A 16,588-nucleotide genomic window follows, 5' to 3' on the forward strand; every position below is an offset into this window, starting at 1 on the left:
AAATAAATGTCGGCGAACCCACACTGATCGCCATAAATAACTGAATTAGTAGATGCGGCGAAAGGACATCTCTGCCCCAATGCACTTCTCTGAAGCCCCGGGCTAGAGGCGAAGGCTGGGCGCCGGGCGGGCAGACGGAGCCCGGAACCCTGGGGCCGACCCCAGCCCAGGGAGCGGGGACCGGACCCGTCGCGGGCCCGCCCTGGCGCGGGTAGGAGGGGAAAGGCGCGGTTCTGCACGCGGGGCGGGCGGGGTCCGCGGAGCCCCGGGACGCGCACTTCCGGTCCCGCCGCGCGCACGCTCATTCGCAGGAACATGGCCGCCGCCGTGGCCGGCGTTGCCGACCTACCGGGGGTGAGTTCGCCGCGCCGCTCGTTCTTTAGCGCCGCGGCTTCCCCTCGAGGGTGGGGTGTCTGTGGCGGGGGCGCTGTCTGCTGGGCTCGAGTGGCTCAAGAGCGACGCGTCGGCCGGCGGCAGTGAGGACGCCCGCGTGTATGTAGATGCCCCTCTCCTGGGGGTGAGGACGCCCCCTCCTTCTGCAAGTGAGGATGCCCCCCGGCGGGTGTGGACGCCCCCTCTCCTGGTGAGAACGCCCTAGCCATTTCCATCGCATGGCCCGGCGGTTCCGCGCTCGTGAGGAGCCAGCCGGCCCTTCGGCAGGGACCGTTTTGCCCCTGCCTGCTAGGTGTCCGAGCCCGGCTGCTGGGCGACCCCCAGGTCTGCCGCCCTTCTCCTGCCAGGTGTCGGGCGAGCGGGTGTGGGCATCGGTAGGTGTCTGGCCAAGGTGGCCCCATCGCGCCCACGGACTGTGCGGTTTCCGACCGCCCGGCGGACCAGCAGGTGTCAGGTCACCTGTATTTTACCACCTAAGAGCTGCAATATCGGGTCTTGCGGGTTCTCAGTGAAAACCGCTTTTCCCCACCTGTTAGTGGCCTTTTCACTTTCCTCTTCCTTGAATTTTTTTTTTTTTTTTTTTGTAATATTTGTTTGTTTGGCTGCTCTGGGTCTTAGTTGTGGCATGTGGAATCTAGTTCCCTGACCAGGGCTCACACCTGAGCGCCCTGCTTGGGGAGAGTGAAGTCTTAGCCGCTGGGCCACCAGGGAAGTCCTCTTTCTTGGTTTAGTGGTTCCTTTCCTTAGCTCTTCTTCACCCAGTAGGTTAGGGTAAGTTTTTCTACATATAGTGAGGTTGAGTTACTCGTACGTCCCCATACTAATCCATTAACACCTGCTCTGCTTGCTGTATGCTCTGTATTTGTTCCCTTTGTCCGCCCTTTAACCATCCACCAATCATTTTGTGTTGTTGCGCAGTTGCTAAGTCGTGTCTGACTGCGACCCCATGGACTACATGGCACCAGGCTTCCCTGTCCTTCACTGTCTCCCTGAGTTTGCTCAAAAATCTTTTGGGGATACATTCAAAATAAATGACAGATTATCATTATTACTTACCCCCTCAAACACCTCACTGTGCTTAACATCAGTTAGAGTTCAGTATTGCTCTTTACATTTTTGAGGGAAAACTGACTTACAGTGAAATGCACCACTGGATGAGTTGTGACAAATGTAATTCAAACTTTTGTCCAAATTACCATTACCCCAAAAGATCCTTTCAGTTCAGTCAGTCGTGTCTGACTCTTTGCCACCCCATGGCCTGCAGCACACCAGGCTTCCCTGTCCATCACCAACTCCAGGAGCTTGCTCAAATTCATGTCCATCGAGTCAGTAATACCATCCAGCCACTTCAGCCTCTGTTGTCCCCTTCTCCTCCTGCCCTCTATCTTTCCCAGCATAAGGGTCTTTTCCAGTGAGTCATTTCTTTGCATCAGATGGCTAAAGTATTGGAACTTCAGCTTCAGTGTCAGTCCTTCCAATGAATACTCTGTACTGATTTCCTTCAGGATGGACTGGTTGGATCTCCTTGCAGTCCAAGGGACTCTCTCAAGAGTCTTCTCCAAAACCACAGTTCAAAAGCATCAGTTCTTCAGTGCTCAGCTTTCTTTATAGTCCAGCTCTCGTATCCATACATGACTACTGGAAAAACCATAGCTTTGACTATATGGACCTTTGCGGGAAAGTAATGTCTCTGCTTTTTATATGCTGTCTAGGTTGATCATAGCTTTTCTTTCAAGGAGCAAGCGTCTTTTAATTTCATGGCTGCACTCACTGTCCACAGTGATTTTGGAGCCCAAGAAAATTAAGTCTGTCACTGTTTCCATTGTTTCCCCATCTATTTTCCATGAAGTGATGGAACCAGATGCTGTGATCTTAGTATCTTGAATGTTGAGTTTTAAGCCAGCTTTTTCACTCTCCTCTTTCACTTTCATCAAGAGGCTCTTTAGTTCCTCTTCACTTTCTGCCATAAGGGTGGTGTCATTTTCGTATCTGAGATTATTGATATTTCTCCTGGCAGTCTTGATTCCAGCTTGTGCTTCATCCAGCCCGACATTTCACATGATGTACTCTGCGTATAAGTTAAATAAACAGGGTGACAATATACAGCCTTGACATACTTCTGTATCTTTTGTCAATTTAAAAAAAAATTTAAGGACTTGGGCTTGTAAAAATATGTTTGAACACCAGGCTTTTTTAGTTTTTTTCAACCCACAGCCAGTAACTTTTCTCCCTTCTATTGCTTGTTTCTCTTCCTCCTACCCAACTTTTTTTTTGAAAAGTATTACACTTACAGAAGTGTTGCAGGAATAGTTCAATGAACACTTGTAAAACCATCCAGATTATCAAGTTATTAACACTTTGCCTCATTAGCTTACCTTTCTTTTCGCCCTGCCTCAAACACACATATTGTGCTGTGCTGTGCTTAGTCCCTCGGTCATTTCTGACTCTTTGCAACCCCGTGGACTGTAGCCCGCCAGAGTCCTCTGTCTATGGCGATTCTCCAGGCAAGAATATTGGAGTGGGTTGCCATGCCCTCCTCCAGGGGATCTTCCCAGCCTAGAGATGGAACCCACGTCTGTGTCATTGCAGGTGGATTCTTTAAGGTCTGAGCCACCAGGTAAGCCCCAAACACATAAAGACACACTCTTTTGTGCATTTTACAGACAACCCAAGAAGATAAAAGGTGTGTTACTCACAGGATGAGACTTATTTTGTGAGAGCAGGGCAGGCTTCCTAAAGTGATCCAGAAAAATCAAGAGAGACCACAAAAAAACTTGCTAGGCTTTATTTATTTATTAGTGAGAAGCTTGTGGGATCAATTAAGGATTGAACTCCAGGTCCTTGAAAGTGCAGAGTCCTACTCACTGGACCATGATTGAAGTCTTTCTTTGGGCTTTTATAGTGATTGGAGAATGGAATTGGGATGATGGTGGCCTTGCATTGATTGAGGCTTGGATGGTTTGAACTTCCTGCCAACTGCAAGGAGAAAGCACTTTGGTTCTCTCTCTCCTTTTTCAGGCTTTCTTGTTTGTTTGCCTAGTTTGCAGAAGGAGAAGGGGCAATAGGTGGTGATGAGGATGGGAGTTGAAAGCTGTCAGCAGTTAGTCATCAAAAATGAAGTCAGACTGTTAATCACAATTGGTAATCAGATGGGTAACTTTATTAGGACAGGGCTAACATTAGTGGCAAACAGTTTATTTTTGTTAAAGAAGGTATCCTTTGAACAAGTAAACATTTGAGCAAGTAAACGTTACCATGTTTGGTCCACAGAGATGTCAAGAACCATGCAGATGGCATCAGACAGCTGCAGTCTAGCAACCGCTGATGTTAAACATCCAGTCGTCGGGATTAAATGAATTCTTCTGCAGGGTCATAGAGACTGGGGGAAGAGCCCTTCAGAGGTGAGTACCTGGGAATGGAATTCTCCATAAACTTTATTTATTTTTTACTTTACACTATTGTATGGAATTCTCCATAAGCTTTAAATTTCAAGGTACCAGAAACATGCCAAGTGGAGTCTGGACCAGTAATTCTGACTCCCAACAGTTTCAGTACCTGCTTTTCTTTTTTTTTTTCTTTAATAATTGTGTTAAAGTATAATTCACATACCATATAATACACTCTCTTAAGATACACAGTTCAGTGCTTTCTGGTAAATTCACTAAGTTGTACATCCATTACCAACACCAGTTTTAGAATATTTTCATCATCCTCTGACAGGAAATGCGCATTAGCATTAGCTCTCACTTCCCATTTGCTCTATTCCTCTCAGGCCTAGGCAATTACTACCCTGATTTCCGCCTCTGAATCTGCCTATTCTAGACATTTCACATTGATGGTCATACAATGTGTAATCTGTTGTTCTGGCGTCTTTCACTTAACAGTGTTTTCTAGGTTCATCCACATGGTAACATGTGTTAGTACTTGGTTCATTTTTATAGATGAATAATATTCCATTGTATGAATATATTAAATTTTTTATCCATCCATCAGATGATAGCCATCTACGTTGCTTTCATAGAATAATGCTTCTGTGAACATTCACATACAAATTTTGTGGGGTTTTTTTTGTGGACATATGTCTTCATTTCTCTTAGATAACCTAGGAGTGGAACTAATTGTAGCTCGGGGGTGTGAAATGGTATCTCGATGTGGTTTTGATTTATAATTCCCGATAGTTAGTGGAAGGAATTGGGGGCAGGAGGAGAAGGGGACGACAGAGGATGAGATGGCTGGATGGCATCACCGACTCGATGGACATGAGTTTGGGTAAACTCCGGGAGTTGATGATGGACAGGGAGGCCTGGCGTGCTGTGATTTATGGGGTTGCAAAGAGTTGGACATGACTGAGCGACTGAACTGAACTGAACTGAACTGGTGGTTAGTGATATTAAGCTTCTTTTCATTGTGCTTATTGGCTGTTTGTTTATCTTCTTTGTAACACTATGTGGACCCTTTGCCCATTTATGAAATGGGTTATTGATCTTTTTATTATTGAATTGTAAGTATAGTTTATTCTGGATACCAGTGCCTTATCAGGTATATGATTTTCACATATTTGATCCAGTCTCATGGATTGTGTTTTTAACTTTCTTAGTAACATTCTTTGAAGCACAAGCAGTTTTAATTTTGATTAGTCCATTTCATCTCCTGTGTCACTTTGCTTTTGGTGTTATATTTAGGTTTCTGAAGATTTATGCCTGTGTTTTTCTTTTAAGAGTTTTGTAGTTTTAGCTTGTATATTTATGCTTATGATGCATTTTGAGTTAATTTTTCTGTAATGTTCACTCTTTAAGATCAATAGTTGCAATGTGCCTTTTACCATCCTGAAAAGAATTCTATGGATAATATTAAATATCCGTATAATTTTAAAAAGTAAATGTAAAGAATCAATAAAAGGCGTTTGTATTTAAAAATGTATTTCTGTGTTTAAGTGCTTGGCACAGCTACCTAAAGACATAGGAAGATACCTGGTGCTGGAGATTATCAGTTCAGTTCAGTTCAGTCGCTCAGTCACGTCCAACTCTTTGCGACCCCATGAATCACAGCACGCCAGGCCTCCCTGTCCATCACCATCTCCCGGAGTTCACTCAAACTCACATCCATCGAGTCGGTGATGCCATCCAGCCATCTCATCCTCTATCATCCCCTTCTCCTCCTGCCCCCAATCCCTCCGAGCATCAGAGTCTTTTCCAATGAGTCAACTCTTCACATGAGGTGGCCAAGGACTGGAGTTTCAGCTTTAGCATCAGTCCTTCCAAAGAACATCCAGGACCGATCTCCTTTAGAATGGACTGGTTGGATTTCCTTGCAGCCCAAGGGACTCTCAGGAGTCTTCTCCAACACCACAGTTCAAAAGCATCAATTCTTCGGCGCTCAGCTGGGAGATTATAGGTTTGGATTAAGAGAAATAGGACAGTCAGAACTCACTGTCCTCAGTGAAACTGAATGAGGGGAGGTGCGACTGGTTCCTGCTGGAACCTGAATGTTGTGGGTGGGTCCAGACCAGGTGTGTTACATAGGGACGGAAGAACGCGCCTTGGTGGAAGCGGGTCCTAAGCACTTAACTCAGTTGGGGCAACCCAGGCTGTTTGGGTGATCTGGGGTGACAGGTGTGGGATCCATCACCCCCTCTGCTGTGGCCTGCAGCAACATCAGGATGATTTATTGCAGAAAACAGTTCTCCAGACAGAGCTGAAGTCTCAGCATGTGCTGGGGCAGCATTCAGTGTAAAAAACCTTTAAGACCACCTTATTTGGTGGCCATGGGGAAGAGAAGCCTAGGGGAAATTAGTCATGCTGGGGCTCCAGAGAAGTGGTTGTGAATATCTGAGGTCAGGTCAGAGGAAGAGTGTATGTGTGTGAAGGAAACAGAGAACTCCCCACATTTGTGAAGAGCATGAGGATGAATTTTTTACCACATAATTTTTATATCATTGTACTGCCAAAAATAGCAATACACAGATATGTATGAGGGTAATAATAGATTTTAAAAACAACCTTAATTAATGAAATTCAGTTCAGTTCCTTCATTAATTACCCTAATTTAATACTGTTGCCCTGAAGTCTGTTCTAATGTCCTCCTATATACTTGAGATAATTTGTTCAGTTTGCAGTAACCACCAGGGCACTTCCCACCACCTCAGGGATTGAACCCAGGCCCATGGCAGTTAAAGCACTGAGTCCTAACCACTGAACTGCCAGGGAACTCCCAGTTATTGTCTGTTTTTCTTTTAATATTGGCCACACTGGTAGGTGTAAAGTGGCATCTCACTGTGGTTTTAATTAGCATTTCCCTAATGACCAGTCATGTTGAGCATCTTTTCATGTGCTTACTGGCCATCTGTTGGTCGTCTTTGGAGAAATATCCATTCAGATCCTTTGCCTATTTAAAAAATTTGGGTTGTCCTGTTATTATTGGGCTATCAGAATTTTTTTAATACCTTCTACAAGTCCTTTATCAGATTCATGCATTGTAAATATTTCCTCTGATTTGGTAGCTTGTCTTTTTACTTGCTTAGAGATATGTAAATCTCATTTCAATAAAAGAAGTATTTATTATAGATAAAATGGACACTGCTTTTGCTCCTCAAGGCCTGTTGCCTTCCACACTTCCAAAACAGTCATGATCACAGCTTTGTTAGGCATGTTGCCAGGGCATTTTAATATTTTTACTTCGAGAATATTTTGTGTGTCAAAAGTTTCACTAAGTGGTATCATCTTATATATGATGACTTACATATCTGACTTACCTCTTTCTTTTAAGTGCACACACTCATCCTCCCCTTCACACATGTAGGGAGATGCTCTCCATCTCTTGTTTCCACAGGACAGCTGTAGGACGCCCAGGCTCCAGTCTAATCAGAAGGCCAATTTGGAAACATGCAGCCTTAAAATACTTTATCAGTTTATTGATGTACGGTAAAGGGGTCTGTTGCTTTAATCTGAGAGCATTTTGATCATGAGTCTGGGTGAGATTTGTTCAGATTACTTTCTGAATTTATTGAGATGGGGTGTAGGGAGTGTCTTCTGTGTTGATCTGAAAATGTGGGGAATCATATCAGTTCAGTTCAGTCCCTCGGTTGTGTCCAGCTCTTTGCAACCCCATGAACCACAGCACACCAGGCCTCCCTGTCCATCACCAGCTCCTGGAGTTTACCCAAACTCATGTCCATTGAGTCGGTGATGCCATCTAACCATCTCATCCTCTGTCGTCCCCTTCTCCTCCTGCCTTCAATCTTTCCCAACATCAGGGTCTTTTCAAATGAGTCAGCACTTCACATCAGGTGGCCAAAATATTGGAGTTTCAGCTTCAGCATCAGTCCTTCCAATGAACACTCAGAACTGATTTCCTTTAGGATGGACTGGTTGGATCTCCTTGCAGTCCAAGGGACTCTCAAGAGTCTTCTCCAACACCACAGTTCTAAGCATCAATTCTTTGGCATTCAGCTTTCTTTATAGTCCAACTCTCACATCCATACATGACTGCTGGAAAAACCATAGCCTTGACTAGACGGACCTTTGTTGACCAAGTAATGTCTCTGCTTTTTAATATGCCGTCTAGGTTGATCATAACTTTTCTTCCAAGGAGTAAGCATCTTTTAATTTCATGGGTGCAATCACCATCTGAAGTGATTTTGGAGCCCCCAAAAATAAAGTCAGCCACTGTTTCCCTATCTAATTGCCATGAAGTGATGGGACCGGATGCCATGATCTTAGTTTTCTGAATGTTAAGCTTTAAGCCAACTTTTTCACTCTCCTCTTGGGTGTAGGGGGTGTCTTCTATGTTGATCTGAAAATGTGGGGAATCGTATCAGTAGATATTCTAATATTTCATAGTCCTTGCTTTCCTGGGATAAATCCAACGTTGCCATTTTGATAACTTTCTTCTCTTTCTTAATTAAATCCCCCTTAATTAAAGCTGAATATCACCTTGTATGCCTTCTTATTTTTTAATGATTATTCTTGTCAAAAATGATTTCATTAGTTGTTTCATGTAACAGACTTTTGGTTTTCTTCATATTCTTGGATGTTTCCTTGTTTTTGGCTTCTGTAATTTTTGCCTTTACCTTTATTATCTCCTTCTTACCACCTTCTGTTGGTTTCCTGTGTAGCTTCTTAAATTTGAACAATGATCTCACTACCTTTCAGCCTTCTCTTTAAAATACAAGCATTGGGGAATTCTTTGCAGGTCTGGTGATTAGGACTCTGCGCTTCATTGCTGAGGGCACAGGTGCAGTCTCTTTGCAGGTCTGGTGATTAGGACTCTGCGCTTCATTGCTGAGGGCACAGGTGCAGTCTCTTTGCAGGTCTGGTGATTAGGACTCTGCGCTTCATTGCTGAGGGCACAGGTGCAGTCTCTTTGCAGGTCTGGTGATTAGGACTCTGTGCTTCATTGCTGAGGGCACAGGTGCAGGCAGGTCTGGTGATTAGGACTCTGCGCTTCATTGCTGAGGTCTGGTGCAGTTCTTTGGACTCTGGTGATTAGGACTCTGCGCTTCATTGCTGAGGGCACAGGTGCAGTCTCTTTGCAGGTCTGGTGATTAGGACTCTGCGCTTCATTGCTGAGGGCGCAGGTGCAGTCTCTTTGCAGGTCTGGTGATTAGGACTGCGCGTCATTGCTGAGGGCGCAGGTGCAGTCTCTTTGCAGGTCTGGTGATTAGGACTCTGCACGTCATTGCTGAGGGCGCAGGTGCAGTCTCTTTGCAGGTCTGGTGATTAGGACTCTGCGCGTCATTGCTGAGGGCACAGGTGCAGTCTCTTTGCAGGTCTGGTGATTAGGACTCTGCGCGTCATTGCTGAGGGCACAGGTGCAGTCTCTTTGCAGGTCTGGTGATTAGGACTCTGTGCGTCATTGCTGAGGGCACAGGTGCAGTCCCTGGTTGGGGAGCTAAGATCCACAAGCAGTGCTGCTGCTGCTGCTGCTCAGTCGCTTCAGTCATGTCCGACTCTGTGCGACCCCATAGATGGCAGCCACCAGGCTCCCCCGTCCCTGGGATTCTCCAGGCAAGAACACTGGAGTGGGTTGCCATTGCCTTCTCCAATGCATGAAAGTGAAAAGTGAAAGTGAAGTCGCTCAGTCGTGTCCAACTCTTAGCGACCCCATGGACTGCAGCCCACCAGGCCCCTCCGTCCATGGGATTTTCCAGGCAAGAGTACTGGAATGGGCTGCCATTGCCTTCTCCGTGCAAGCAGTGCAGCTCGGCCACAAACAAACAAATAAAAAAACCCAGCTCAGCCCTCTCCCCAGACGCCCAGCATTAAAGACCAACATCTTCTGCCGAGGAACTACTTTAGCTGCATCTTCCTTTGCCACGTGTTTTGAGCTGTGTCATCATCATCGGTGGTTCTGTTCTCTGTTTTCTAAGTCAGTGCTTGCTAATTTTCATCAGGATTTCTATTTGATCTGTGAATTACTGAGAAACAAGTTTTCACTCTTCCAAATAAAGAGCGTTTTAAAAAACTTAATTATTTTGTTGTGTATTTGATGCTCATTGTGTTACTGTATTTTTTTTCTCCCTTAACTTTAAACTTTTTATTTTGTACTGGGGCATAGCTGATTACCAGCGTTGTGGTGTAATAACTTCACGTGAACAGCGAAGGGACTCAGCTGCACATACACAGTCTACCCCAAGCCCTGCTCCCACCCAGGCCCCACATCTCCTGTTACTGGTGTTTAACTTGACTGCATCTGTAGTCAAAAGACTGCGGTCTGGCCTTTGTTGAACCCGCTCTTTGGCCGGGTTTATGGCCAGTGTAGCGTATGTTCCACTTGTGGGAGGCCTTTGGCTCTGATTGTTGGCAGTGGTCCTTCATGCAGCTGTGTGGCCAGGCTGACTAATTACATTCTCACGCACGTCTGTATTCAGTCTTTCTGTATTTCCATTTCGGAAGGAGGCCTGTTGAACCCACCCAGTATGGTTATATTTGCTGACCTTGTTGTGTGTTTGCAGGCAAAATGTTAATGTAGACTGTGACAGAGCCCTGTTGTCATCTTTGAAGTTTGTTGTTGGTTAGCAAAGAACCAACAGTCTCTGTTTGGAGAGCATGTGTCTGCTCAAACCTTTGGTTTTGTCTTCTGTGTTGTTTTGCTTTTGGTGTCTGTTACAAACACATTTTTTTAACGCAGTCTGACACAGTGTCTTTATCTTACCCATCAAAGTCATTTACATTTATTGTTATTGGTGATGTCCTATTTTATAGTTTCTATTCTAATGTGTCCTTTCTGAACTTTTACCCTTACCACCTTCTTCTGGATCAATCTGGATTTTTTGTTTGTCTTTATTTTTTCCTCCTCTAATAGGATTTTTCTGTTGCAACACTGTTGACCTTCGGGTCTGGTCACTGTTGTGAAGGGCTGTCTTGTGTTTTCAAGGGTGTTCAGCAACATCCCTAGTTTCCAGTAGCATCTGCTCCCCAGTCGTGTCAACCAGAACTGTCCCCACATGGTGCCTGGTGTCTTTTGGGGGTTGAGAACCACTGCTTTGTGGACTTGGAAGTTTTACAGGGAGGTTGATGACAGATCTCGGAATGTCAGGTTTCAGGAAAGTAGGCTCATGCTGTGTCCAGTCCATAAAGGCAGAGCTCTGACCACAGAGGTGGTTGAGGACTGCCTGTTCAGTGCTGATGTAAGACCATTGTTGGGTGTTGCTCTGGAGTCTGTGCTGACCACTGGTGGGGAGGGGTCATGAGGACAAGCACAGAGTGGCTGAGATGGTGCTCCCGTGTGAGCGGTGACATGGCCCCTGGTCTCCCTTGTCTGAGACTAGTCCTCTTAGTGACCATCACCCCCAGCACCATTCCTCCTGTCTGGTCTCTGGGAAGAGGGAAATGCCACATGGTTCTTCTTGAACTTGCTCTTGGCTCCATCCTTGACTTTCACTGTTCATATATGAATTTCAAAAAGAAAACAAGTGAAAAGACACAAACACACACCTGGCCTGTCACCGTTTTTCATTCCTCTTCTAGACTCAGCTTCGTGGACTTAAGTCTTTTTCACTCTTTACTTTCCAGCCCGGGACAGAAGATTGAAAATGACAGCTTGGAATGTGCCTGAGGAAGGACTGTCCTGCGACGTGGAGATGGAGGCATTCACGAGAGAGGCTCCTCGCCTTTCCACTCCAGGGGCCAGCTGGGACTCTGAGAACCCAGAGGGACGTTCGAGGCGATCAGCCTTAACTCAGGAGGAGCCAGGAGCCCGGGAGGCAGCTCCTGAACATCCTGGGTTTAGGAAGCATTTAAGCGTGAGCGCAGATCTTCCACAAGGTCAGAGAGTTCCTGCGACAAACGGTTTCCGTGTAGGTGGCTCAGATGTTAAAAGTCTGGATTGTGACCCAGCTTCACATAATGGTCAGAAGAGCTACACAGCTAAGAGAGCGGGTGGCAGGGACTCCTGTGGGAAAGCCTGCGGCCATTACGTGGAAGTGACTCAGTGTGGAAGAACTCAGACCCGGGAGGCGCCTTACAGATGCCCTGACAGCGTTAGGCCTCTCAGCCACTTTACCCCCCTTGGCCAACAGAAAACCGTGACACGAGGGAAGAGACTGTATGAAGGCGAGGACTTTGGGGGCCTTTTTACCCTGAGTCCATCTCTTAGTGAAAGCAGGAGGAGCAGCCCTGGAGAGAAGTATAAATGTGCCGAGTGCGGCAAGTGCTTCAAGCGAAACTCTTCTCTTGTCTTGCATCACCGAACTCACACTGGGGAGAAGCCTTACACTTGTAATGAGTGTGGAAAGTCCTTCAGCAAGAACTACAACCTAATTGTGCACCAAAGAATCCATACAGGAGAGAAGCCCTACAAGTGCAGTAAATGCGGGAAGGCCTTCAGTGACGGGTCAGCTCTGACACAACACCAGAGAATTCACACCGGGGAGAAACCTTATGAGTGTCCAGAATGTGGGAAAACCTTCAACCGAAATTCGTCCCTGATCCTCCATCAGAGGACTCACACGGGGGAGAAGCCATACCGCTGTAACGAGTGTGGGAAGCCTTTTACAGACATCTCCCACCTCACCGTGCACCTCAGGATCCACACTGGCGAGAAGCCCTATGAATGCAGCAGATGTGGGAAGGCCTTCCGAGACGGCTCATACCTCACCCAGCACGAGAGGACTCACACTGGAGAGAAGCCCTTTGAGTGCACAGAATGCGGGAAGTCCTTCAACCGCAATTCCCACCTCATCGTGCATCAAAAGATTCACTCGGGGGAGAAGCCCTTCGAGTGCAAAGAGTGCGGGAAGACTTTCATCGAGAGCGCGTACCTCATCCGGCACCAGAGGATTCACACTGGCGAGAAGCCCTACGGCTGCGACCAGTGCCAGAAGCTGTTCCGGAACATCGCTGGCCTCATCCGGCACCAGAGGACTCACACCGGCGAGAAGCCCTACGAGTGTAATCAGTGCGGCCGGGCCTTCAGGGACAGCTCCTGTCTGACCAAGCACAGGAGGATCCACACCAGGGAGACGCCATACCGGTGCCCAGAGTGCGGCAAGTCCTTCCGGCAGAACTCTCACCTGGCGGTGCACCAGAGACTCCACAGCAGGGAGGGCCCCGGCCACTGTCCGCAGTGTGGGAAGACATTCCGGAGAGGCTCCGCCCTCGCCCGACACCAGCGCTCACACCCCGGCGAGCAGCCCGTGGGCGTTTAGTGAAATGGGCCGCACTCTCCCGACTGGCTCTCAGACACCTTCGTGTGCGAGGAGGGTCTCCAGGGGTGGCTCCTCCCTGGCAGGGGAAGGCACTTCTCTGAGCCCTGCAGTGAACCGACCGATGTGAGGTGTTCCTGAGCCGCACTGTTTGGGCTGTAGGTTCGGGAACTCCTGAGGAGAATACAGGACGGTGATAGACACGGTGGAGTCGTCATGGATGGGCCCGCCTGTACCACGTGTGACGGTGCACATACGTGACGACGCACACGCTGGAGTAAAGCCTGCGCTCCCCTGGAGAAGCCACCCGCCCGAACGTCGGAATCCTGGGACCGCAAGGCTCTTCTGTAATCAGAGTGAGGAGTCCTTGACAGGGAGTTTGCCTCCCAGTCAGTAGGCAGACTCCTACTAGAGCCCAGTGAGGGAGACTTCTGGCTGGGGCCCTTACGTGCTTTATCTGTATCAGCAAAAGCCTACACACTGCTACACCCTGCAACGACTGCAGAGTTACAGGAGATCACTGTTTGAGTGGATTCCCATGTTGCTGTCCTGCCAGGTGCTGTGGACTCGTTTCAGCAGGGGCAGATGGGTGAGGAAGTTGCTTGTGAATGAACAATGACGTTTCTTCTAAGAGGAGACTGAGTGGATTCCTCCAAGAGGGAAGGGGCTGCTGCTGAGAAACGCGAGGCATCGCTTTAGTTGCTGAGCCAAGCAAACAGAAAACACTGAGTTGTCGTGTTTGTGTTGTCACCCTGCATTGTTCATCTGGGACACAGGACTTGTGCAGCCGTGCTGAATCATAATGATAAAGATTTTGTTGTTGTATTGAAAATACTTACAATATGGCTAGCAACTGAGCATAAAAGAGATTTGCGTTGCTGCAGCCATGTAAAGGCACGCACACATACAGATGTAGGTTGGAAGTTGATCACAGAGAAATAAACGTGGTTTTTCTAAGGGACTGTTGACTGTGTGTGACTTTTCCTCCATCACAAATCATGTGTTGTTGTTTCAATAATTTGTTGAGGAGTGAAAAGGTGGGGGTTTTTTTGGACCTTTTTCAGACCAGAAGTGCCTGGGTCAGGGTCTCAGGGCAGTTTATGTAAGAATGGATGGGGGAATGGAGGAGGGGTATCCAGGGGAAACCCTGCCCCCCATGGACGGGAGTGTCCAGGCAGAATCTGTTCTGGGCATGAGGATAATTTCTCTCTCCAGAATCTGGATGATGAGAGGGTGTTCCCGTGGAGGATGGGAGGAGCAGGCCACAGAGAGGTCCAGGAGGACCTGGGGCCTCCCTCCTAGGCTGAGCAGCACTGACTGTGGCCTGCTGCCACTGGTCAGGGTGGCCTCAGAGCCCCGGGTGGTTCCTGTAGGGGGAGGCCACTGAAGTAATTAGGGCTGTGAGATGATAAATCTGCATTATATTAAGCTGCTAGGTTTGTAGTAAAAGAGCTGACTCATTGGAAAAGCCCCTGGTGCTGGGAAAGATTGAGGGCAGGAGGAGGAGGGGACGACAGAGGATGAGATGGTTGGATGGCGTCACCGACTCAATGGACATGAGTTTGAGCAAGCTCTGGGAGATGGTGATGGACAGGGAGGCCTGGCGAGCTGCAGTCCATGGGGTCACAAAGAGTCGGACACAACTTGGCGACTGAACAACAAAGCCGTGAGATCCAAGGTCCTCAACTTCGCCTTCTCCCAGCCTCTCCGGCTCCAGACCCTGTTCTTCTGGAACAGAGGTACGTCGTGGAGGAGATCAGAGAGGCCGAGCTCACAGAGGCCGAGTGGAAGCCGGAGGGCCCTCTCCTGGCCGCTCCCAGGCCCGTCCACCCTGGCTTGTCAGCATCTCCCCCCATCATCAGTGCACCCCCAGCCGCCCCAGGGAGGCCAGAGGAGGAGCAGGGTGGGTACCCAGGCCTCCACCTCCCCGGGAAATGGGGATGAGCTTGGTCCTGAGCTGAGGCTGGAGGTGGGGGAATTGGAGCTCCCCGAGATCGGGGAGGGGCTCTGACGCAAGCCCTCCCATCGCCTCCTGGGAGGTCCTGCCAAGTGGCCCCTGACCACACGCTGCCCCCCAACCCACTGTGGCCACTGCAGCCTCCTCTCTGCCCCTCTGGCCATGCCCAGTGTGCTCTTGCTCCCCTCCTCACCCTTCCTGCTGCGTGTGCCTTCCTTGGCTTCCCGATCCCACCAGCCAGGACTCCCGATCTCATCTCCTGCCTGGCTTTTGTCGATGTCTGTCTGCCCTGTTGTGGCCCTGCCACCCTGAGCGCAGGCGCGGAGCCCGTGTGCGGTGGTGGAGGGACAGAAGAGCCTCTGGGGACTAAAGGACTGGTCCTCAGCGCAGGTGGTGGGCAGTGTCTGGGGGCCACTTCGGGTGTCCATCCTGGCATCTAAAAGTGAGAGGCTGGGGTGCCGTGCAGCACCCTGCGTGCCCAGGACGGGCCTGGCCCCAAGAAGGTCGGCAAGCTGCGGCCGCGGAGCCCTGGGCCGGGCCGGGAAACGGGGCCCCTGGGTAGAACCAGGGCGGTGCTCCCCAAGCATCTCACTGTGGGCCTGACGCGGAGGGGCCGGCCTCTCTGGATCAGGAGCCTCAGTTGTGGCTGCACCGCTGTTTCAGGAGCTGCAGTCTCCAGAGGTACCTTCGTACAGGGGAGGGCGGGGTGGGGACCAGCGCAGCCCCGCTGGAGAAAGATCCTCAGACACCACCGCTGTGGGCGAGACCTGCCTCTGCAGCATCCCTGCTCACCCTCCCCCTCCCTGCTGGTCTCAGGAATCCTGACCCCACGGGGTCTTCAGTTGAGACCCCACCCTGTTTTAAAGACATGCTAAATGTATTTGACATTGAACACGTTTCCCAAGGTCCTCGGTAGAGATCTCCACTTTGACCTCACTCATCCGCCCACCACCTGTCCTTCCCAAACGTTGGCCGCTGCAGTGATCTCCTGCCGTGTACTAAAACCACCCCAAAGCGTAGTCACTTAAGGACAGCAGTGTTGGGTACTATCCTTCTGTGGACTGACTGGGTCAGCCGGGCAGCCCTTCTGCTGGGCTGTGTCACTTGGAGGCTTGAGTCAGGCTGGCGTGTCCTGGGTGGCCTCACTCACCCCCTGGCAGTTGGCATTGGCCCTTGGCACAGAGCTCAGCTGAAGCTGTCGGCCTGGGTTCTTGTTCATGTTGCTTCACTGCCTCACGGTGTGGCAGGCAGCTGGGTTCAGGAGGGAGCACTCTAGGAGGGTAGGCACTGTGACATGGCAGCCCCGTCAGTGTTCTTGCCTGAATAATCGCATGGGCAGAAGAGCCTGTTGGGCTACAGTCTACAGGATCACAAAGAGTCGGACAGGACTGAGCGACCAACACAGCAAGTACTGTTGTACGGGTGCTTATCAAGCCTTTGCATCATGTGTGCTAATGTCCGGTAGGCTATATAGGTCACGTGGCCAAGCCACTGTACGTGTGTGTGTGTGTGTGTGCGTGTGTGTGTGTGTAGGGGGTGGGCTCGGGCGTAGCAGGGGGTGTACCCAAGGGCATGAATCACAGGAGACGGGCATC

At 49.1% G+C, this 16,588-nt stretch overlaps 1 protein-coding gene across 4 annotated transcripts; it reads left to right on the top strand.

The window, feature by feature from the left end:
* The first annotated feature begins 276 nt into the window (after positions 1 to 276).
* On the top strand, positions 277 to 13,995 carry ZNF329 (zinc finger protein 329). 4 transcript variants are annotated; one of them, XM_070386920.1, is made up of 4 exons: positions 314 to 583; positions 2,863 to 3,010; positions 3,664 to 3,794; positions 11,406 to 13,995. In XM_070386920.1, exon 4 carries the CDS (start codon positions 11,426 to 11,428, stop codon positions 13,037 to 13,039), a length of 1,614 nt encoding a protein of 537 aa, XP_070243021.1. In that variant the 5' UTR covers positions 314 to 583; positions 2,863 to 3,010; positions 3,664 to 3,794; positions 11,406 to 11,425; the 3' UTR covers positions 13,040 to 13,995. The 4 variants fall into 4 exon arrangements, with proteins under 4 accessions (XP_070243022.1, XP_070243021.1, XP_070243020.1 ...); XM_070386921.1 differs by lacking the exon at positions 2,863 to 3,010 and having other exon boundaries at positions 277 to 354; XM_070386919.1 differs by lacking the exon at positions 2,863 to 3,010.
* Positions 13,996 to 16,588: the final 2,593 nt, after the last annotated feature.

The sequence above is a fragment of the Bos mutus genome, chromosome 18, assembly GCF_027580195.1.
Source record: "Bos mutus isolate GX-2022 chromosome 18, NWIPB_WYAK_1.1, whole genome shotgun sequence".
Taxonomy (NCBI): domain Eukaryota; kingdom Metazoa; phylum Chordata; class Mammalia; order Artiodactyla; family Bovidae; genus Bos; species Bos mutus.